General features: G+C 36.6%; 3 protein-coding genes across 9 annotated transcripts in view; 2 read left to right on the plus strand and 1 right to left on the minus strand.

Moving 5' to 3' along the window:
* The window catches only part of ripor3 (RIPOR family member 3), a 52,659-nt gene extending 45,626 nt beyond the window's left edge, over positions 1-7,033 (plus strand). For 3 of the 7 annotated variants that reach the window (XM_067460415.1, XM_067460416.1, XM_067460412.1), the window contains exons 17-23: positions 24-153; positions 2,057-2,212; positions 3,081-3,239; positions 3,456-3,658; positions 4,861-4,944; positions 5,408-5,498; positions 6,486-7,030. In XM_067460415.1, the coding sequence (XP_067316516.1) occupies positions 24-153; positions 2,057-2,212; positions 3,081-3,239; positions 3,456-3,658; positions 4,861-4,944; positions 5,408-5,498; positions 6,486-6,583 (921 nt within the window). In that variant the 3' untranslated portion in view covers positions 6,584-7,030. Of the gene's footprint in view, positions 1-23; positions 154-2,056; positions 2,213-3,080; positions 3,348-3,455; positions 3,659-4,841; positions 4,945-5,407; positions 5,499-6,485 lie in introns of those variants that run through there. The other 4 variants (XM_067460413.1, XM_067460414.1, XR_010908679.1 and 1 more) reach the window with 3 other exon arrangements.
* A 1,002-nt stretch (positions 7,034-8,035) lies between these two features.
* blcap (bladder cancer associated protein) lies at positions 8,036-10,056 on the minus strand. The gene is made up of 2 exons (XM_067458538.1): positions 9,939-10,056; positions 8,036-8,852 (listed from the first exon to the last, which is right to left on the minus strand). The coding sequence occupies exon 2, from the start codon at positions 8,733-8,735 to the stop codon at positions 8,472-8,474; it is 264 nt and encodes an 87-aa protein (XP_067314639.1). The 5' UTR covers positions 8,736-8,852; positions 9,939-10,056; the 3' UTR covers positions 8,036-8,471.
* A 1,140-nt stretch (positions 10,057-11,196) lies between these two features.
* tmem74b (transmembrane protein 74B) lies at positions 11,197-24,309 on the plus strand. Its single transcript, XM_067460418.1, has 2 exons — positions 11,197-11,447; positions 17,516-24,309. The coding sequence occupies exon 2, from the start codon at positions 17,559-17,561 to the stop codon at positions 18,261-18,263; it is 705 nt and encodes a 234-aa protein (XP_067316519.1). The 5' UTR covers positions 11,197-11,447; positions 17,516-17,558; the 3' UTR covers positions 18,264-24,309.
* The last annotated feature ends 84 nt before the right edge of the window (positions 24,310-24,393 follow it).

The raw sequence follows: 24,393 nt of genomic DNA on the forward strand, positions 1-24,393 counted from the left end.
CTTCAATTTCTGTCTCCTCCCAGGCACTGAAGCATTCTGACTCCGATCTTGTGCATAAAGACATCATGGAGGAACTGTCCCGCCAAGTTGACATGCTGGAAAAAATGGCTGCTCTGGCACAGAAGATGATAGATGAAATCTCAGTGACGGAGCGTAAGTTTTGCAACATACCAGGCCTTGAATGAGTAGATGAGTACACCACTGAGATATCTCTCCTTAGATCCTAAAAATAGAGATTTATAGATTTCCTACAAACACTACTGTAAGGGCCAACCAAATCGTCCTAACGGAGGCTAATGTTCGGCGGGTGAAGGTCTTTTCAGCAGGGCAAATCGATTTTATTCAAACTTCTCTTTATCATTTCTAGTCACGAGTAATTTTGCTGTGTAGCAATAATATTTGTAGCCAATTCTGATCAAACCAAAAGGTTTCCTAAGTTTTACATGTTGCATATGCATCAGCCTATTTTTCCACTTTGCTTTTCATAAACAAATGCATCAATTTCTATTTATCATATCACAAATGTTTTCCAATTGTTTACAAACTTAGATGTTTCATTCTGTTGTTTGCTCGTTCTCATCGTGTGTTGCTAGTTTGTTGCAACAAAGCTAATAAAGCAATGGAGAAAGCATTTAGCTGATTTTAAAAATGCTCAAATTTACAACTCTTCACTGAGTTCCAGAAAATAATTTGGAAGATGTTTTTCCAGTTTAGGTTTAATCTCTTGTTACGTATGCTAACAAGGAGATATTTTAAAATCCATAACACGAGTTTTAATTCCTCATCTGCGCTGTCGCTATCATATCCCTGGTATGTGATTGTATCTAAATTCTTAAATCCACCGGAATACGGTTCCGGTCTAACATTGGGTTTTCCGACCCATTCTATGCATGTGTCTATATGGGATGCGTCTGTTTTTCCCTAAACATTTCTAAAAAGGCAAAAAAAAGTTTGACTTACCACAACCGCTAAAGAGAAGCTCAAACCTCTTGTTGATTTTAAAATCCAATACTTTGCTGAAAAGACGTTACTCGTCCAGGTTGCAACATCCCAAAGGCTGGTCACCAAATTGTAAGGCGGCCCAAATCGTCCCAATGGAGGCTAACGATCGGCGGGTGAAGGTCGCTGCGCGTTCGTCTTTTCAGTGGGGAAAAGGGACTTTATTCCAATTCCTCGTTATCTGACTCCATTTAATCATAATTTAGAATTTAGGTTAGAATGCCAATTGGTTATTTGGTCATTCATATTTAATAGTTTAACTACACATTTAATTATTCCGTTTAACCCTTTGTTGAAATTATGCCCGATCGTGATCTGAATAATTCCAGAGCAAGTCAGAATCAATCAAAGTGTAACAATTTATTAACAGTCAGGTAAATCTATAATGCCAATTACATAATCAATTTAAAGGTAGCCCAGTCCATATAACATCAAAGACTCTTAAGTAAAGAATTAAATATATACCTGACTTCTGAAAATTACATAATGCTGGCTATCTTGAGACGTCCAGCATTACGGGCTGACCTGACTACAAAATCGAGCCCTGAGCTCTTTGCAACATTCCCTTAAAAACCCAGAACCAGATGCACACCCAGAACCATTTGAAACTTTTTCAAATGGAAACACGAGTTCACAATGAGAATTTGCATTAATCAAGTCCTATAGACTTGAATGGAAGAGAGGCCAAATGGCTGAAAGCCACACCCACCATACACCAAGGAAAGATATCTTTAAACTCTTAAAACATTTATGATATTCTAGTTTACTTCTGTGGAGTTGAGATATTTGTACCAGTTGCACAATTTCAAATGATGCTAATTTCCTTTGTTTTCTCAGAGCGATTTAGACATTTCAGCATCAGCTAGTTTGTTCCAGCCTTACACTACTAACCTTTAGTCTATGATTGATTATGGCACGTTTTCTTTTTCCATACAATCTAAGAGTAACCCTAGATCATGCATTTGTGCTCTCTGACTGTCACTTTATACTGTTCGCGGTCACGGTGTCAATGTGAAACGCTGCAGATGCATTAGTCATGTGTGTGGATGTGTCTCAGTGTTGGTCAGAGCTCCTAAGGGGATTGAAGTATTTTGGAAGGACTGCTGCGAGAGTGACTTGCCTTTCTGCTGCCCCGCGGATGGTTTTCTCAGGACGCTGCGCAAACATTACACCCACAAAGTCAAAGCCAAGCAGCCAGGCCAGACGGATGCAGGTGCGATGTCCACAAAATACTGATATAATATACCCAAGGCAGAGTGCAGTGAAATAAAAGGGAATATACAGTATTCTAGAGTATTTCAGTATATTCTGTTCTTTCTTGAGAATATTATTCACAAACTTTTTAAATATTGCACTCATTTCTGCAGGATATTTCTACTGTATTGTTGCTCAGAATTCTTATTTTTTAAATATGATTTTTTTTTTTTTTTTTTAAAGCTTTCCATAAATAATACTACAAAAAACATTGTTATTGTCTTTGAAATAATCTAATGAGCTGTAGAATAAAATTAGAATTTAATAATTTTCAAACAACTAATATCCATCAATTTGTAAATAAAATTTACCAATATTTTATAATATGTATAATATTTTATAGTATAATTTACTATATTATTATAATTTTATTATATTTATATTATTTTATTATATATTATTTTATTTGTATTATTATATTATATGTTTCTGAAGAATATTTATATTCTATTCATTGTTGCTCAGAATTAAGATATCTTCAAAATAATACTTAATTGTCTTTTAATTTATTATATAAAGTTTTGTAGATTATTTCAGTGTATGATTTATTCATTGTCATATATTTAATTTATCAAATAACTAAAATATTTAATATGTTATTATATGTAAAATAATTGTATTTATTTTATATTACTATATTATTGTTGTTGTCGTTGTTATTATTATTATAATATTCAGTGTTCCAGCAGAATTTAATTCTTAAGCTAGCATCCAATAATTTGCTAAATAATAAATATATTTTGTGTTCTTTTTGAATTTTATTGTCACACTAGTGAAACAATCTACTAAAGCTACTAAAAGGCCAGATGTGTGTCGTCTCTCTGCAGTTTTCAGTCAGTTGCTGTATCAGGTGCAGTGCAGCTGTATGATGGCGTCTGGGACTCTGTGCACTGCAGACCGAGTGACTGTGTTTCAGCTCTTAGTCTACCTCAACAGATGGAGTATAAGTGACTTTGGCGAGCACATCTCTCTCCTCTCTAAAGAAGGTAACAGCACAGAGTGTTTGCAGACGCATCTCACTTTAGGATGCAAACGTCACAGAAACTAGGCTGACATTCAGTAAATACAGATGCTTCTGTCCTCGATGGGTCACTGTGAGTTTACTGCTTTCTACATCGATCAATCACCCTCAAAGATTCTTCCCAACAGATCTCATTAAGAGACTTCCCTCTGTGTTTCTCCCTCGGATCGGCTTGCTGCAGTGTATCTGATAGCCTGTCTGGAGAGTCCCAAGAGGAGGCGAGCTCTGAAGAAGCTGAAAGGGAAGCGCATCTCTGAGCTGCAGCCGACAGGACGTGCCTTACAGCTCCTGGCCAAGCTACAGACAGACGCCAATCACAAGGTGGCTTCAGCGGCCACGTCCTGCCTCAGCAGGGCCTCGCGGTCCAAATCCTTCAGGGCAAAGGTAGAAGCAGCCTAAATGCCTGTTCACATCACGGATGATAACGAAATAGTGTAAAAACAATTCTAATATAAAAGAATAGTCTGCACCACACCTATAATGAAAATAGCACAGAGGAACGAGATCGTTGGAATTTTTTTTATTTTATATAAGCTTACGAACAATAAAAATACTGACAGCCAATCAGCCTCCATCCTACTTTAAATAGCCTGAGCATTTATAGGTGCACTATGCAGTTTTCCGTCCGATAGGGGATGCCTATTGAAAACAAAGGCGTAGTTTGATGATGCCAAGTTTGAGCGCAGCATCTTGCGACATGTGGTCTTCACCTCATAGCCGGTGGGAAAGAAGGACTCGGGCAGAAATCATGTTCATGGATGCAGTTATTAACGTTACTGTAGTGTGAAGCAGAGGAGGAGCGAGTGCTGTGGAGCTGAGCAAACACGCCTCGCGAGCAGCGGGACTTTTATTATGACGGGACATAGGCGCCTGCGCTATTTCCACTTTTCCGGTCATGACTATGAAGTTACGCAGCTCTGTTTATTATATTAGATACAATTGAGTATGTTGAAAATTACGTTATGACATTTCTCTGTGCGTTAGCTCAGCGCTGATGTGACACTTGTTCACACTGCCAGGAGTAAAGCACTTCTGCCAAATAAAACCTGAAAACCGAGGGTAAAGCAGATATAATGCAATTGACAGGCGACTCCCTCAGACGCTATGCTCAGACATCCCGGCTCATTGGTTAAAATAACAATTTTGTCACAATTTACAAATAGTTAGAAAGATTTGGGATATTGTACGTACTCAACTGAACAAAATATATAACACTGGCCTAGTGGTTTTTGGATATTTTACTGCAAAAATACTACATAGTGCACCTTTAAAGTGACAGACACCACACGCTTAAAATACAAAGAATGTTATTGTGTGTTGGTGTTAATCATAATATAGTAATATCGTCATAGTTATCTTTTTTGGTGTGAATGGGCCATAACTTGCTATCAAATACAATTACTACACATACCAAGCGATTAAGGAAAGAATCTATGCAAAAGTCATTTAAACTCCATTAGCTTCATCTTGTTTCTCACAAAGCTGTCTTTCCTACTGTTATCTAATCTAATCACATTCAAGCATTTTAAGTGTGGATTAAAAGAGCTGAGCTTTTCACGTGATGTAGTTGTGCGGATGTTTTATAGGCAGTGGTTCACTACACAGATCTGTTGAAGAACAGCAACACACATGTGCGGCTTGAGGCCTGTCTGGCTCTGAAAAGTCTGAAGGTAAGTTCTGACACTACAGCTGCTTCTTCAAGGACCTTTTACTGCTGTTGATATTTAATACATTTGTGTATATTTATTAATACATTGTCTTTTTAAATTCTGCTCTTTCAAACTTTCTATTCATCAAAGAACCCTTAAAAAACAATGTATCAGTTTCCACAAAAGTATTAAAGGCACCAAATGTAAGACCACCAGATCTAAAAACCACTAGAACAGGGTTATATATTTTGTTGATGTGTACTTACATTATCAAAAACATTTACAGCTATGTTTAAATCCAGAGAAATCAGCTCTTTTAACCGTTGCTTTGAATAAGCGTTTTTTAGCTAAACTTACATACTGTGCCTTTAAGCAGCACAACAATGGTGATAATAATAATATGAATATGCATTCTTGTAATGAGTTTTGTTGTTTATACTGTATGTTTCTGTGTGGATTATTTAAGTGGTTTTGTGTTTCTTAGGCCTCAGAGAGTGCAGAGCAGGTAGCTGAGCTGTGGCGCTCCACAGATGAAGACCTGAGGAACGCCGCACGCGAGACCGTACTGTCCTTTGGTACGTGACCCTTAAGCTGCGATTACTGCATGTATGTCATGTATGCTGTATTTCTCACGCTATCACCACATATGCATGTGTCTGAATCCAAACGCTTGCTTTGCTGCCCGGCCAGTCAGTAGCTGTTTCCATCCAAAGTTCGAATTAAACTTGTGTGCAATATGCAAAAAAAGCAGCATTTCCATCATATGTGGAAAAATAGAAGTTGCTGCAATCAGAGAAGCCACTGTGGCTTATTTCACAAATTATAAATGACTTGCTCCTCAAAGCACACAGATGAAAGCAATAAACGCTCTCATGTTCTCTTTGATTTGGATTCTTCATGTTTGTGTATGTAATTGTTTGAGACAGTTCTGGGAAGTTATAATACCAAATCATATTGATGACAGATCTCATCTTCAGTTCTCATATAACAGTGTGAGTGCAGTCAGATCAATAATATTGTTGAATATTAAGTGTCCCCAAATAAGCAAGCCAGAGGCGACAGCGGTAAGGAACCCAAACTCCATCAGATGACAGAATGGAGAAAAAAACGTTGAAAGAAACCAGACTCAGTTCTCCTCTGGCCAACGAATGAACACGGTGCGATTATGATTCAGGCTGCAATTCAGATCGGTAGCATTCAAATATTCATTGAAGTTCGTATTTATCATGCCAGTATTTTGGGTGAACTATTCTCTTTAATAGACAGTGTTGAATGAAGGCTTGTCAGTTTTGAGAACGGCTTCCAAAAAATGTCTCATCTCATGATCATGGTTAAATAATTTCTATTATGACTAGAAGTGAAGGTAGTATTTTTCAAGTTTCAGACAGTGACTTCAGTTTTCTGAAGTTTTGCTTCATTCACTAGGAATCATTTATGTGCTTATCTTCTTTTAAATGACATGTCATTTATCCCCATACTAAATATAATACTCATTGTAAAGTGCAGAGATGCCGTCATTGTAGTTTTGTGTTGTTTCCCAGACTGAGTTTGTTCTTTTTCAGGTAAGAAAGGTCACATGGCATTCCAGCGTATGGATCAGATCTACGAGCTACAGGACGAGGCGTACAAGAACCTGGAAACGGAAATCACAATCTTATAGAAGATCCCAAACTCAATCGCAAGCATCTGGTGATGGGGATGCTGAGGGACTGTGAGGTTTTGATCGAATACATTCCCTCTGTTTGTACACATATTGCCAAGTATTTAATATGCAGTTTTATTATTTTATGTAATTTTAACTTTTAAGTGAAATATTTATGAATAAACTGTCTTCTATAGTTCATATGTATCAAAATGAGTAAACATGAAATATATTGATAATAAATGTACATAAGATAACTGTGACTTGTCCAATAACTGTGGTAAAGCACTAAAGCAACTTCTCAGTAATAAGCACACCAAAATCCAACCATTCATTAGCTTCAACAGCTGTAACACTTTTCCATTTTTAACATTAGTTAAAATTAACTAACAATACAATTCTTCTAAAGCATGTATTCATCTCAATTCATATTAATTCCAACATAACACATTTTTTAAATGAAAAGTTAAATGTTATTTAATGGACGAGACTAATATTAAAACGAACAGTATTTTTCCAGGGCTGTCAAACTAATTATCACATCCAAAATAAAAGTGTGTTTGCATGATATATGTGTGTACGGTGTATAATTATGTTTATTTGTATACACACTCATAAATGTATATATTTAAGAAATATTTGCATGTATATACTCTATATTTATATCATAAATATTTTAAATATAAACAATTGTAACAATTTTCTTAAATGTATACATGCGTGTTTATATATACATAATTATACACAGTACACATTTATGTATTTTAAAATAAATAACTGTTTTGGATACGATTAGTCATTTGACAGCTTGATTTTTATCAAGCACCGTTAACATGAATTGTTAATGTGATATACACGTTTTTTTGGGGTAAAATCTTACCAAATTGTCTTCTACATTCCCAAGCAGTTCATCCCATGCCAAGCATTTTTTTTTATCATACCAGTATAACTGTCACGGTATTTTACATTTAAAAAAAAGCACAATCTCATTTGTATTTCACATCCATCAAAGAAAAATGTATATTTTGCAAGAAGGAAATACAATGTTTATCAGACCTACAAGTTGGTAATTAACTCACTCATTACTGTAATATAACAATTAATCTTTTGATTTTGAGGTAGAATATGACATTTCTTGTTTATAATTTTCAAAGCATTTTTTTTTAAAATATAACAAACTATAGAATTCAATTTAATGTATCATTTTTCTGGTGAGCCATTTAAAAACATCTATGAACAAAACCTTTACCAAGTGAGCAGGTCTTTCTAGTTCTGTCTTTAATGAGACTCGCACTATGGGTTGTATTTGCTCAACCATGACGTTCCCCTGGAGAAATGCATGCACAGAACGGATCTGTATATGGTGGGAAAACTATCATTTTATGATTGATGCACACAGCTGTTCTGATGGTCACACTGTCAATAATAAAGAAAACTTTTCATATGCACACAAACACACAGCAGCTCGAATTTGATCATTAGAAACTTTATTGAATTAAAAGTGGTGACAGCATTTGAGCCGACTCAGCAGTGCAGAAGCACGCCTTCAGCTCAACGTACATGACAAAATTCATCTGGCGTTTAACCGCTTAACACTTGGACTCATACTGATTATTGACACCCAAAATCGCAATATACAAACGTATACACACGCACACACATTATCATCTACCCCTTTGGAAAAATTCAGCATTCAGAAATGAAAGTGCACCGAACACAACGAGAATGGAACCCATGCAAGCATCAGACGCCCTTGGAGGAGACTCGAGTCGGGGGGCGAGGGCGCTTTGTTACGTGTTACAGCGGAGAGCGGTTTTCGACATGGGTATAGCGAACTGAAACTTCCCAGCATTCCCCGCGGCTCTTCTACTCTCAGTCTGGATCGAGACAGGGGTGAAAAACGAATCTAGGTGCCCACAATGTTGGGGTCGTGTGCGGAGTCCGGCAGTGGAGAGTCGTGGCAGTGGTACAGAAAGCAGTTTCCCCAGCAGCTGTAGCAGATGAGAAACAGCGCCGCCAGGAAGACTAAGGCACAAATGGTACACGGCTTCCTCTCCAACAGGAAGCTGAGCAGGTAGAAGCCCATGAACATGGAGTGGTTGAACCACAGGGCCGGATTCAACGGTTTTGGGATCAGGAGGACCGGGAGTAACCACTGGAGGCAGTACATGGTCTCTGAGTGCGGGTGCCTAGTTTAAGCTCAGATATCCGACGTGACGCTACACAATCACAAATCCCCTGTGTATCGCCAAGGGATTAGACACAGTATCCAAACACCAGGCGAGGCCTTTGGAAAAGGAGAGACAAAGAGAAAACAATTTGATACTCGACTCACGCCACCGTATAAGGAACCGAGGTCAAAGCATCTGTGTGTATTTTAGGATATAGTGCAGCTGAGGGCTATTTTTAGTTCCTGGCCTTGAGTCTAACGTCTATCTATGTAAACATGACAGACCCAAGTCATATTTGACTGCTGCATCTTAAACACACGATTTCATCAAATGTTTCAGAAGAGGGAAGTTTTAACACACAATAATCTAATACTGGCACAGTTAGCCAATTTAGTAGCTTAGGATTCATTTAAAATATATAGGGTTTTTTTATATAAAGTTTCCCCATATAGACTGACATTAAACTGTTTACATTAAAGATTGACAAGCTACTAAAGAGATAGAAATTTGGTAACTAGAGAGATAATTATGGATAATTAGTTATATATTCATTATTCCCGATATTTGTTTTTATTTTATTTTTAAATACTTTGCACACCCATAAGCACATTGAAATGCTTAGGATTGTGGAAAAAAAATAGCAAAACATTTAAACATCTAATAAAAACAATGTTTTTTTATTGTGGTAAATAAGTTTCCAAATTTAGACTGACATTCTTACACTGTTTACACGAAGGATCGACTAAACTTATGTATTTATACAAATGTAGTAATTAGTGTGATATTGTAATCAATTATGTACATTTCCAATATTTCACTTTGTGTTTTGAAAATTTTTCTTAGTTACACCCCTGACATTTTAAAATGTGAGCTACATTTCCCAATTTTGACTTCGTTTACAAGAATGCTCGACAATAAACCACAAAAAAGCTAGAAATCTAGCAAGTAGCGTACTATTATAATCAATTATGAACATATCCAACATTTCACGATGTGTTTTTAAATAATGTCATCAAAACAAAACACGTATGAACAATAAAAACATTGTGGTGTTAGCATGTTTGCTAACCGGATATCTAGCATGTGGCTAGGTGTTACAAATAAAATAAACTTTCCGACCACAAATATGAACATTTACCATTGTGGCATTCTCAAACAAACAATCTTAAAAACTCAAAAAGACTTAAATGATAATGTCAGACCTGCCATTCTTTAAATTCAATCCCGATCTCGCATATAAGCCGTCGCCATTGAGTTCTTTAGCTGATTGCGTAGATTTGTGCAACTCTAAGGACCCCACCGACGGCATGTGCCCCGCAGATGCCTGATGGAAATTAATAGTCCACTGTCTTTGGCCATCATCACTCAGGCTCGGGTGTTTTTTTCGATTGATGATTGATGTATTTGTGCTCAATATAACTGCAAGGTTAAAAGAAAAAAAACGTGTATCTTTGTATTGCATTATATGCTGATAATGCAAACTATTGTAATGTGTTTTGCTAATCTATAAGCCCACTGATGCCAACACCTGGTTTTTAGTGCATAAGCGTCCATTTGTGCACCCCACACCCTTCCCTGGGAACTCATTAGAAATGCAATGTCTGTATTTGTATCAGATATAGGCTACTACTATCAACTGAATTGTTCATCTCTGATAGCAAATGAAAGACACAAAACCCAGCCATAAAACAAATATTGCTCTCTCTCTCTCTCTCTCTCTCTCTCTCTCTCTCTCTCTCTCTCTCTCTCTCTCTCTCTCTCTCTCTCTCTCTCTCTCTCTCTCTCTCTCTCTCTCTCTCTGTGTCTTTGTATAGTGTCTGTCTGTATTTTTTGGTCCCTATGACAAAAACCAGCTAGTAAATCACATTGTGATTTTCTTTCTTTCTTTCTTTCTTTCTTTCTTTCTTTCTTTCTTTCTTTCTTTCTTTCTTTCTTTCTTTCTTTCTTTCTTTCTTTCTTTCTTTCTTTCTTTCTTTCTTTCTATTATTTTCGTTCTTTATTTATTTTTAAATGTAAAATTGCATACGTTTTTGTGTGATGGTTCAGGGGTAGGGATAGAATTTCGACAATATAAAAATCATTATGTCTATGGATGGATTGTCCCCATAAAACATGAAAACCCATCCTGTGTGTGTGTGTGTGTGTGTGTGTGTGTGTGTGTGTGTGTGTGTGTGTGTGTGTGTGTGTGTGTGTGTGTGTGTGTGTGTGTGTGTGTGTGTGTGTGTGTGTGTGTGTGTGTGTGTGTGTGTGTGTGTGTGTGTGTGTGTGTGTGTGTGTGTGTGTGTGTGTAGCTTACTGGCTATAAATAAAATATAATTTAACATATTATAAAATACATAAAATAATATATTAACAAAATAATAAGCAACACAGAGCAAAAAGTCCGTCAGAAGCCCTGACCGCATGTAAAATAAATTCTAATAGTGGCATTTTTAATAATTAAATACACCCACCCTTATTGAGGGCATCTGAACGAAGCTGATCTAGTGCTATACTAAAGGACAAGGTGCACTTGACTTCACAACGCAAAATGTTCATCGACAGCTGTCGCTATTAATGATGAATAATCTGACATGCTTTTTCATTTGTGTTTAATGCTGCCTGAAAATGACAGTGTTTCTCTCGCGCATGGCTAAATCTCCCCTCGAGATCTCGGAGTCTTCCTGTCAGCATCCACCGCTATGATATCCGCGGAGCGATCGCGCCTGAAGGTAAGGACGCCTTCTCTTTCTTGCCAAGAACATTAAGGACCCGTAAACATATTAGGAGTTGTTGGTCGCACGATATAAACCCTAGCTGTTAAATATTCATTGAGGTATTACAAGGTCATATCCGAAGCTATAAACGCACAGAACGCGTTAAAATGAGCATACACGGGCAAATAATAGTCGACGCGTCGCCTGGTTATTATAACATATCTCTCTGATATTTTACGCGTTGGGTAAAGTCAGGTAAAATGGGCAGTCTGTGGTAAATCATTTTTCGAGCAGAATATGATGTCTCTGCACATTGTCCAGACCGCTATTTGTGTTGTGTCTCTTTTATTCGTTACAAATATGTCGCAAAAAAACAGGAGCTATTTAAATGACAGAACTCCTGGTTATCAACAGCTTCAGGTAAAACAGGCCAGAGAATCCGTAAGAAAAAACAGCATTGTGAACAAAGAAACAAATAGCTTGTAGTAAACTATAACCGTTAATTATCATTTAGTTTACGATGACATGATGGCATTTAATGTAAAAAAAAAATTTTTTTTTTTAAAAGATTAAAGATTAAAGGCACAATATGTAATTTTTTTTTTTTTTTTTCAAAAACCGTCAGACCGTTGGTTGTCTATCAATGACATCATACCGGCGATTACCCTTAATAGAAAAACCATGTAAACACCAAAGCCGCTTTAATATAATGATGTGTTTTATTAGACAGGTGAGCAACTGTTTGGATCACTGATGGACAGAAAACTAATGATTGTTCTCCAGCTCAACACAGTTAGTCTTATTGTTTAAATCTGGTGTTCTTGATTTACCGCACAGAGTACCATGTTTTACCATGCCTATATGATCTCGCTCACTGCAGTGTGAACAAGTGTCTCATAGTAGAGACAGAGTAGCATTATAACATCACTTTAACACACTCAGGTGTGTGTAATATGATAAACAGCGCTGCGTTCCCACACACGAGCGAAAGAAAAGCAAGCTTTGCCTTTGTTTTGAATAAGTAACCTCTAGTGGCGAAAAATTACATATTGTTTAAGTTAAATGTAGGGTTAATTCTTTAAGTTGTAATTCTGAACATATATAATAGTTGAAAAGTAGCTGAACAAATGTTGTTTTTGTGTGTAGCCTATGCACATTTATGGACAGTGAAATATACTGTAAGAGGGAACTGCCTAAGAGGGAACTGCCTATTTAATTTTAATTTTATTTTTAAGTTAAAAATTCATTTTAAAAATCAAACAGTTGATTAAATCAGGTATAATGCACAGCTAGCGTCATTAAGTGATTTTAATGCATGACGTGGAGGCCTCAATGGCTTTTTATCTAGCATTGTGACCACTTTGAGGAGATAAATTAGAGCGTAAGATTACATTTATTTGAATTAATGAATTATAGCATTTATTTTAACTCTTTCCCCGCCAGCGTTTTTAAAAAAAGTTGACAGCCACCTCCAGGGTTTTTGACAATTTTCACCAAAATTTAATAGCCCATAGAATATTTTGTTAAATGAATATCTGAGCATGCAATATATCAAAATAAAGATCTGACCCTCTTCTTTAAAAAAAAAAAAAAAAAAAAAACACTTGAATATGGGTAGGTTTCATAAAAAAAGCAACATTTTGAACAAAAAGCTGAGAAAATCAAATTTTTGTGAAAAACTGTTTCCAGATCAGATTCAGAGCGATGATCAAACACAGATGGAGTAGATCGAGTCCATCAACACCCCTAATGCTTACACAGTCCTGTAGCTCATCCTGGGTCCATATTTCATTCAGTAACATTAGGCAGTTTTGATTCATGCTGTTTAATGAGGATGATCACGTTATTTTTAATATGCATATGATTACATGCGATCGCTCGTTTCACTGTGTCTTCCTCATGTGTGTTTTGATCAGGAGATTCAGTACTCATTCAGAAGATGTGCAATAGCGCCCCCTAGTGCCCGACAGTAAAAACACGGAAAAACGGAAAATTCCGTTATTGGCCTGGAAGCGTTTTCTCACAAATAACAGAAATTTCCATGTTTGGCGGGGAAAGAGTTAATTATGAGTACCCGTGTCTGTTCAGTGTCTCTCTCCACAAACAACGAAGCTGAATTTTTAATTATTTCAAAATAGCGATGTAACCCCTTGTTGCTGAAGAATATAATGTTGCAATTCAGTAGCAAAGCTTTTTTATTACTAAAAGTCGCAGAGCAGCGCTGATAACACATTTCTGTACTCCTGAATGTTTCTGTGTGTGTCTCCGCTCTCTGTGTGTGAGTGATGTATGCGTGTGCGCTTCAGTGAAAACAGCGCATTAATATTGGCGGTGATCAAACATAACTACCTGTGCATTTAACAGTTTTATTGCACACCTTCCAGCCAATCAGAATCGAGCATTCAGACAGACCATGGTATAATGGTAAATGTAAAGGTAATTTTGCAGTCTCGCACAACGACGTTATTAATTGCGTCTAGCACAGTAATCTAAAATCAGTCTTAATTAAAGATTTTAGTTGTTGTGATAAATCTGTGTAATGTAAATGTATAATAAAGTGATGCATAATGACAGTTGCCTGCTATGCTTACTTAATACCACCCAACACTTACTGCAGTTTTTGCTGTTACCTCCATATATTACCTACTATATTAAATTACATCTCCTTTTTATCTTTTTATGTACAAGTAATCATTTATGATACATTACTTTTGGATGTTCAGTAGTTTTTATATGATTAAAACCTTATTATTGATTTTAATGGAATTATTTAAAATAGCTTGCAGTGATTGAATGGTGATTAAATTCAGTTTTATGATTTAATGCATTAATGAAACCACTAGATCAATATCAGAGCAGTTATGCTGCTAATGGGACATTTCAGTGCTTTAACTGTAAACACACATAAAACTGTGTGTGATCATTAAAGGGATAGTTCACCCAAAAATGTTAAATCTGTCAACATTTACTCTGCCTCAAGTTCTTCCAAACCTGCATGAATTTCTTTCTTTGGTTGAAAACAAAATAAGATAATTTAAAGATTATCAGTAACCAGACAGTTGACGGTAGACATTAACTTCATAATAGGGAACAAAATTAAAACAATTTGGGGAACTAAAACAATTTGGGAAACTATCTCTTTAAAATGTCCATGCCAAGCATACACACCACAGTACGCTTACTGCAGGGAAAATCCTCTGGAGATACCTGGCTGACTCTTGGATCGGTCTCTGCAGAATCTAACCAGTAACCTTTTAGTTAGAAGCGGTCCTTCTTCTTCTTCTTCTTCTTCTTCTTCTTCTTCTTCTTCTTCTTCTTCTTCTTCTTCTTCTTCTTCTTCTTCTTCTTCTTCTTCTTCTTCTTCTTCTTCTTCTTCTGCTTCTTCTTCTTCTTCTAATTCTTCTTAATTTTGTACTCTACCACACCCCCCAACTTTGACATGTTTCCAAAGAGAAATACAGGCAATCGGTTTTGAATACCAGTATTATCATCAGTTTGACTACTTTTGTGTGACAGGGTTTGAAGGTCATTTGCATTTTGGAAAGTTTGAATGGTGATTACTAAAACCACGTTCAGCGCATTTACTGTAGTTCTTCTGCTTACATTGATATACCCCAGTTTTGCAATATGTGGCATGCTGCCGTGTTATATTCTTAAAGGCACAATATGTAATTGGGATCATGGGAGTTGTTTTCTTCACCTCTACAGCCGGTGGAAAAGAATCGGCGGGGCAGAAATCATATTAATGGATGAGCTGATGTATTACAAATTTATTAGCGTTACTGTAGTATAAAGCAGGAGGAGCTGAACGATTGCTAATGAGAGACGAGTGCGACACACGGCTCGAGACTAGCAGAGCTTTTATTCTGTGCAGACGACTGCTTTTGAACAATATTAGAAAAATAATATTGTTCTAGTGGTTTTTGGATATTTTAATACAAAAATCGAACATATTGTGCCTTTAAAATATTGTGGGGGAAAGATTAAAATACACCTAAGACCCTGTTTACACCTGGTTTTAAGAAGCGTTTTGGTAAATGTGTGGGTTTTTTCCCCAGATCTTTCAATTTAATGGACGAAATAAGCTATCTCAGCTATAGCTATTACGTATGAACACGACCAGAAAAAACATTCAGTTAGCAGCAGCTTTCGTCTCTGCTCTGTCAGCCGCAAGACCAGCCGAACGCTGTGATTGAGTTTTAGAAACAATGACAGAACATTGTGTAGGGCTGTACTAGAATATTCAAATATTCGTTCGGTGAGGTGGCATTCGATTTTCAGTTTTGAGATTCGAATATTCTTTTTTTTTTTTTTTACACGTGACTTCCGTCGCGGACTCATTCTCACTCATGCTTGAACCACCCGTTGGCGAACGTAGTGATTTATTTAATCTCATACTGAATAGGTACAAAATGCCTCAGCTGTTTGGGAGCACTTTAAATTAAGTGAGGATGACAAGAAAAAAGGTAGTGTGTCAAATATGCAATTTGAAACTGGCCTACCACAACAGCACCACAAGTTTGAAAAATCACCTGAGTTCTGTAAGTAGCACGCGGCAAAAAAAAAAAAAACTGCTTTTATGCGCTTAATTTGCTATGATAAATAGGCTAATTGCAAATACGCCACTATTTAAAAACATACAGCAGCACAGGCTAATAATAATTTGTTTATAGGTACATCCACAGGTATCGCAGCCATCAACATGCGCAACAAAACCCAAACCTTCACAGCAGATCTGAAAACCGTTAACAGAGAAAAGAAAGAGAGAGATAACAGATGCCGTAGTAGAGTTTGTCGCTATGGATATGAGGCCCGTTAATGTAGTTGAAGGCGAAGGCTTCAGAAAATTAATGAAGATAATGGAGCCAGACTACACTACACTGTGTTTTGTATCACTTGTGCACTGTCCGTTTTCGGAGCATAAACCTGCCCGTGTAATGCGTACCGGAAACTGTTCTATTTAAAAGATTATTAAATGTTTATTAATATTTAAAGAATGTGTGCCACCTGATCATATTGCACCAAATGCAACACTGCACTCCACTGGGTCTGCCGCAACATATTTGCGATGCCGAAGAGTGTAACGTGAAGTCGTGAAAGATGATACAAATGCAAACCGACACTATTATTATATATTTAGCCCCACCCACCGAAGCTTCGAATATTCGATATTGATTGCCACCTAAGCTTCGAAGCTCAAAAAATTGCATTCGAAACAGCCCTAACATTGTGGTTGGTACGTTTTTTTGTCTTCAACGAACTTGGGTCTTCAGTCGACAAAGTTTAAATCCCGTCAGGCTTCCCATAATGTTTACGCATTAGATCAGTGGGTGGAGAGTAGGGGGTTTTTGGTAGCTATTCGAATGCATTCGATCACAATCTGGTCGATTTTGACTACCCCTGGAAGTGGTTGAAAGTGGACAAGCCCAACACATTTACATCTTTATTTAGCATCGTCCACTTGTGATCCGATCAACCAAAACGCATCTAAAAGGGTTAGTTCACCCAAAAATAAAATTGATGTCATTAATGACCGGTTTGGATTTCAATCCTCAAATAAAGATTCAAACGGTTGTGAATCGGCGGATTGATTCATGATTCGGATTGCTGAAATCACGTGACATTGGCGATCCGATTCATGACCGTTTGAATCTTTATTTGAGGTTTGAAAACAAACGCGGAAGAGAAGACAATGCTGAATAAAGTCGTAGTTTTTGTTATTTTTGGACCCAAATGTATTTTGGATGCTTCAAGAGACTCTAATTAACCCACTGATGTCTCATATGAACTACTCTGATGATGTTTTTATTCCCTTTCTGGACATGGGACAGTATAGTGTGCATACACTTAGATACCCTCTCGGACTAAATATAAAATATCTTAAACTGTGTGTGAAGATGAACGGAGGTCTTACGGGTGTGGAACGACATTAGGGGGAGTCATTAATGACATACATTTCATTTTTGGGTGAATTAATACCAGGGCCCAAGAAAACTGATGTCCGTTGGAGTGGACTCTCATATGAACAAGTTATTTTGGTGTTTTTAAACATTTCAAAGACATCTATTCTGTATCTTTTTAAGGTGAAACAAGAAGCATTTGATTCAACATGAGTGTAAGCGCTCAATGGAGTCCCTGAACGCAGTGGAGCTCCGTGAACTGGGGGACGGGAGCAGGCGCGAACCTCCTCAAGCCTCCTCAGGACCGCGGCTTGCCACCGGCATCGAAAATGCTTCCTACGAGGATGAGGATCCGGGAACGAGGATCCGCGTTACCTCCAGAACATCTGGAACTGGCTTCACCTCCATCGATTGTCAGTCAAATCCGCTGCCTATTCAGAGAGAAGTGCCGTCACCACGCTCCGAAGAAGAACCTGAGCTCGAATATAACGACCAAACGGTGGACTATGGGTTCATTTTCGCACTCATTTTCCTCGTAAGTGGAATCATATTAGTCGTAATCGCTTATACGATCCCAAGAGAGGCTAAAGTCAACCCGGACCAAGTGACAGCACGCCAGATGGAGAAACTAGAGATGTACTACGCACAACTCGGTTCTCACCTCGACAAATGTATTATTGCGGGACTTGGTTTGCTCACTCTGGGAGGAATGCTCTTATCCGTTTTATTAATGGTGTCTATATGCAAAGGGGAACTGTATCGCCGGAGGACTTTCGCTAGAAGACCCATGAAATCTTATGGATCCATTAATATGAGGATGAGGCAGTTAGCTGAAGGTGATGGAAGGGAGACGCTCGTGGAATGTGAACCGAACGTCACGGCCGACGCCGCCAACGGTAATCAGGTTCCTTCTGAAACGCTCAACACGTAGCACAACCGAATCACACTGAAAAAATACACTTGCATTCCCAAAAGGAAACAGTGCTTGCAAGGCAGCATAAATAATATGTTTAGTTTTAAGTTTTTGACTTTATTTATTAGTAAATGACACGTCTCGTAGCTGTTGCCATGACACTCAGCATACATCTTTTTTTTGGTCTGCTGTGTTGCCAGATCTCAAAAAACAACTTGGTCTGAAAAAAAAAATGCTAAAAGAAAGCAACTTTCCCCAACATAAGCAAATAATAATAATATTACAAAAATAGGATAACTACTTAATTGAATTGATCAACAAAAAAACAATTATTACAATTTACATAAAAATCTAATATCCTTTTATAAGCCCAATAAACTGCAACCCACATTTATAAGCGACTAAAACAAGCACCGGGTCGTGAATATTAAGTGGACATTGCAACACCAATCAATGCACAAAGCTATTATATATGAGTAAATTGAAAACAAATACCATTCATGATTTAGTATGCAAATAAACACAGGAAAAAAACTATAAACATCCTGAAATGGAGCCATTTGTCAAATTTTTTAGTTGTAAACACTCAAAAAATGAAAGTCAATGGCGGATTTTTAATCTTAAATTCCCTTAAAAAGCCTGATATTTTCAACAAAACAAAGCTTGAACATGTCCTTCCCATTCTCATTTTACTACAAAATGATTCCTTACTGTAATGTGAAAAAAATGATATATTTATATTTAAATTTAACATATTTGTACATCATATTAATAATCGTTGTACTGTCTTAGTGTAGAAACAACTGTAAAGGGCAACATGATTTTCCATGACTAATTGTCCTTCCCGGTTGGCTGGACAGTTTTATGTCACAATGCCAACATCTAGATGCTCTTTAAACAGGCTTTATTATCTTTGTGCCAATACATTATTTTATTCTGCGGCAACATGCGACATGTTTTCATATACGTTAACCTGTTCATGCTGCCCTGCGAGCACTGTCATTACCACACTGCAGGCAAACACGCAAAACACATAATGTGACGAGATGCTAAGGACTCAAAAGACGAAGTGAATGAAAGCACAACGGTGAAGCTTCATAATAACGTAACATGCTGCAGAACAAACCGCCATCATCTACTTTACAAAACTTGAAATAAATGTCTGTATAATCTATAACATCACTAAAGACACTATGAGTGGAGAGTATATACAAGCTATTATTATCCAAGGATGCAACATGCCTTAAGACGTTACCGTGAACACAAACATCGGCTTATTTGTATACTGTTCGTGTTTTGTATATGTGTGTCACACACTTACTCATTGTCATCAACCCACGTTCTTGAACTAGAGGACAATGTACCGCAACCAAGGGAATAGACATATGAATGCTTAAATGTTTTAAACAAGATATCTATTTTACAATATCTATCATTATGGTACTTTAGTAGATTTGTGTTAACAATGAACAAAAATGTGAAGTTTTACCTTAATGGTGCAATATGCATAGATTCCAGTAGAGAAATATATATATGTTCAGGATGCAAAGTTGTTGTCTTCTCAGTGACACAGCTTTAAAGTGCCCCTATTATGCTTTTTTCAGATATTACCTTTCATGCGGTGTGTAATTTAGCTGTTTATGAATGTAAAAGATCTGCAAAGTTTCAAATATCAAGAAGTTATTGTCTCCTAAAAGAAAGACTTGATTCTGAAACAGGTCGGCAGTAATTCCAGTCTCACGTATAAATATAGGGCCCTATGAAATCTGTTTGTAGTTTTCCCAAATTCCGTTAATTTTTTTTAACCTCAATTTTAATGGTTAAATTAAATTTTAGAAATCAAAAAGCATGCCTAATTAATTGAAACTTATAAAATTTAATTATTATTTATTTAAAGTTTAAAAGAACTAACCAATTTAGGGCCCTATTAAATATTTTTTTTTTCTCAGATTCCTTTTTTTATATATACCAAAATGTGTGTTTTCTATTTTAAGTTTTCTGGATTCCATTTTAATAGTTTAATTACATTTAACAATCAATGATTCAAGAACCAATAGTATATGAAAAAAATATTATTTCAGAAATTCTGTGTATTTAAATTTTTCTGGCATCAAATGAAGACATAAAACATTCATTTAATTTATTTTTAATCATAAGAAATTAATCTTTTTTGTCAAACAAAATGCTGCACAACAGAGCTTTACTGCTCAAATTAAAACATGATAGAAAACTTTTGACTATTCCTTGAAAAAATTATGTTTTATTATTATTAGTGTTAGTATTACTATTATTACATTTAGACGTAGGTAAATTTCACTGTGCAACAGTTCTATATTTTGTCATAATTTAAACCAGACTTTTATTTTGACGGGTTGCCATGAAGACCTTTGAGTTTCTGTGTGTTTATGACATAACGATAGTTTTTCTCAAATGAAATGATAAAATGAAGTGAGTCTGAGCGCCTATGGAGATGAAGTTCATGTCTTCATATAATGAGGTGGCAGAGGCTGAAAACACTGCGAGCGTCACGCGTGCTTCAGTGTGTGTATTCATATTTAAGGATTCATATTTAAATAGTGTTTTTGCGGTTTAATATTCACAGACACTAGTCTATATCGCGATTTAATTTATGTGTACTGACCATAGACTGTAAAAAAATATGGACGTAGTGTCCGTGACGTCACCCATAGGATTCTGATAAGCCGTTCTGAAGCTTAAAGTATGGGCGAGCTGGGCGTTGCCATCTTGTGAGCGAGTCAACGCGTGTCACTCCCGGATAACAGAAAATGGGCAAAAAGGCGGGATGTGCACGGAGCTGAGGTGACGCAATGACTATAGACGGCGGATAAATGGCTATCCACTTGTAACCACGCCCTTAATTATGCAGAACCTTAAGGCTTTATATAACGTTAACGAATGAGTTATAAAAAAATTCACCCCCCTCAGAGTTGTCATGAAGATCAAAATTAGCCTTATATGCCAAAACCACAATTTGTACCAGGCTGTAAACATGTTTTTTTCTGCTTTAAAGTTGAGAATTTTAACATGGGGCTCAATGAGATTCTGCTCCCTTCTGGAGCCTGTCCCTAGTGGCCAGTTGAGGAATTACAGTTTACATTACTTCCGTATTGGCTTCAAGAGAGATCGCGGGAGGTTGCCGCTTGGTACTGACCTGCTTTTGATTTATTCATCCAAGAATTTAGAAATTCCGCGAAATGCCGTCATACATTAAATACCTTTTTTTACCTTTTTTTCATGTTGTCGACGTGTCGAGAAGACGCTGTTTTCTCGCACTGCGAATTGATACAGTAAAAACGACTGTTTATATCATTGTGTATCAAATGCTAGGGAAGAGCTGAAAATCAGATATGGTAATGGCCTTTTCATTTACGACACGCTCTATAAAGCTGTACTGGTCACAACAGACTGGATCATCTGACCAATCAGAGCAGAGTAGCTCTTGGAAAAGTGGGGCTTTAGAGACTGAATCCTTTATTGAACCGTAGCAGTCACTGAGAAAAAAAAGGTGACGCTGCAGTGCATATTACAAGGCAATTAAGGCTAATGCATGTTGAGGAGACCTCCAAAATTAAGAACCATTAAAATAGCATAATAAGGGCACTTTAAGAATATGCTCATCACCCCGTTTAAAACACTTATTGTCATAGCACATAAGCAGGTTGGACATTGGAGTGTACTTTATCCCAGATGAAGCTGCCTGCACCTTGGTTTGGTTTTCCTGCTGAGGCAACTGTTTCCTATAAGTACACTATTCAAAGATTGTAATCAAAACTAAGCAGAAACCTAATAAGAGCAGCTGTATTACGCGTCTTAGATGTAGTAAAGATTACCCTGGGCAGGAATGATATATTTCCGGGTGTAAGGCATCCAAAATACAGCTTTATAATGGTATTAATGGAAGTGGTAACTTGTATGTAGTTAAGCTAGGGAAAGCTAAATTCACATGATTGTGTCGATAAAGTTTTAAAAGTGCACTTGATTTAAATTTTAAGAATCAGAATTAGGGATGCATGATATATTGGCCACCATAACGCTAACAGCCAATGTATATTCATTTTTAATGTTATCATCCCGATAAGAAAATTTGGCCGATATATTAAAGCGATAAATAATGTATTATGTCCTTCAGCTGAAACAATCCAGATGTGCACATTTTGCCATGATCCGTTTGAATTGAATATGAATATGATTGAAAAAATACTGCAGCTCAAGTCTCAAATAGGCTACGGAAACTTATAATGAGAACATTGTTATATGAGACTTTTTTTGTAATCAGGCTCTCAAAAATTTTACTTGAAAAATTAGACTTATCGTCCAATATATCAATTATCGGCTTTAAATTACAAAGAATTATCGCTATCGGCCAAAATGTACATGTCGATGCATCCCTACTCAGAATGAAAGTGTCGCTGTGCTTAAAAATACACAAAGTAACATTTCAACAAGTGTTTATCACTGTTACGCTTGGTTAATGAGAGCACATTGAATCAGAGAGAGACTATCGTTACATACTATACTATATTTAGTTCACATTCCAGCGTATTAAATATTCTTTACACAATATATTTACTAAAGTCTAAAGATTTTTCCTGTATACTGTCCGTCCTTTGGTGGTGTATAACGTGTGATGCGTTCACATGCTGCTTGGTGCATCACTAACTTAAGTGCTGTTTAAATGCTGATTAAAGTCAAATGGGCTTGTTGTAATGTTTCTTCAACGCCATCATGTTTCTCATTGCATCCCTAAATATATCTGTCATTTATTACCTGTGAGATGTTGGTTATGGTGTGATGTAAAGTTATAAGAAGAAAGGAAAGTAGTAAATTGTTTTCATGTGTAAAATATTGTCTTGTAAGCACAGATGATCTAGTATTGAGCACACTAAGCATTTATCTTACACCAAATCTGTGCTGCAGATCACATGATCACAAGCCCGTAAATGAATGTGAATGTCTTTAAAATACATCATGAAATGCTGTAACGCTTTTTCAACACGACGACCTGAACCGAGCAAGTCATATTTTGAGAGTGGAATACTAGCATTACTGACACTATTGTTTAAAGGTTTGGCATCAGTAAGATTTTGTACATTAAGAAATGAATACTTATTCAGCAAGGGTGCATTACATTGATCAAAAGTGACAGCATTCGTGTTTTAAAAAAAACAAACAATCTTGACAAAAGTATCACATTCAGAAAATCAGCATATTAGAATGATTTCTGAAGGATCATGTGATACTTAGGACTGAAAATTCAGCTTTGCATCACAGAAATAAATTAGATTTTAAAATATATTCAAATAGAAACCTGTTATTTTAAATTGTAATAATATTTCCCATATTTACAGATCAATGCAGCCTTGATGAGCAAAAGACACTTCTTTCAAAAACATTTTAAAATCTTACCGAACTCAAATCTGTGAACGGTAGCCTCACCATACTGCATGTTATATTCAGCGAGCGCCATCAGAAGTCCTGAATAAATGTGATTATTTCAATACAGTTGTGTACTGCACATTTTATCAAATGTAATGTCATCTGTGTATTCCATGCATACAAAAATGTGCATATATTGCAAAAATAATAGGAGTAGTACAAAGTATGATGTTCAAATGAGCACAATAATGGGGCTTGTATAGTTGTTTGGGCTGATTAGAAGCAGCTGCTCATCTTTCTTACTAAATTATCAATGTTGTACAATCTGTGAAGGTTAATCATGGAGTCAGGCTGGAAAGAGTTCCTAGAAATCCTTGGGAATTACAAACACAAGCGCAGCTTTCTAACACCGCAGAGGCTTAATGATGTGAATAATACTTGTGTGAGCCAAACAGACTGTTATATATTCAAATGAAATGCAGTACCACGGTACTTTTGGGCCAATTACTCTGTTTTTTTAATGTAGAGAGTGGGGGTGTTTGAATAGCATGTGTAAAATGTGAGATGTGCATTTCAAGTCTGTAACCACGTCATGTGTGTTTAAGGCTAATGTGTCACCCTTTTTATACCGTTTCCATGCGTGAAATAAACCTTTTCTGTTGCTATATCTGTTTGATTGTATTGATACATGGAATGCCAATGAACTTTAAAGAATCACATGAGACAGTATTTAGACTTAAACGGGACCTAA

The sequence above is a fragment of the Pseudorasbora parva genome, chromosome 12 (assembly GCF_024679245.1).
Source record: "Pseudorasbora parva isolate DD20220531a chromosome 12, ASM2467924v1, whole genome shotgun sequence".
In the NCBI taxonomy this organism is placed as follows: domain Eukaryota; kingdom Metazoa; phylum Chordata; class Actinopteri; order Cypriniformes; family Gobionidae; genus Pseudorasbora; species Pseudorasbora parva.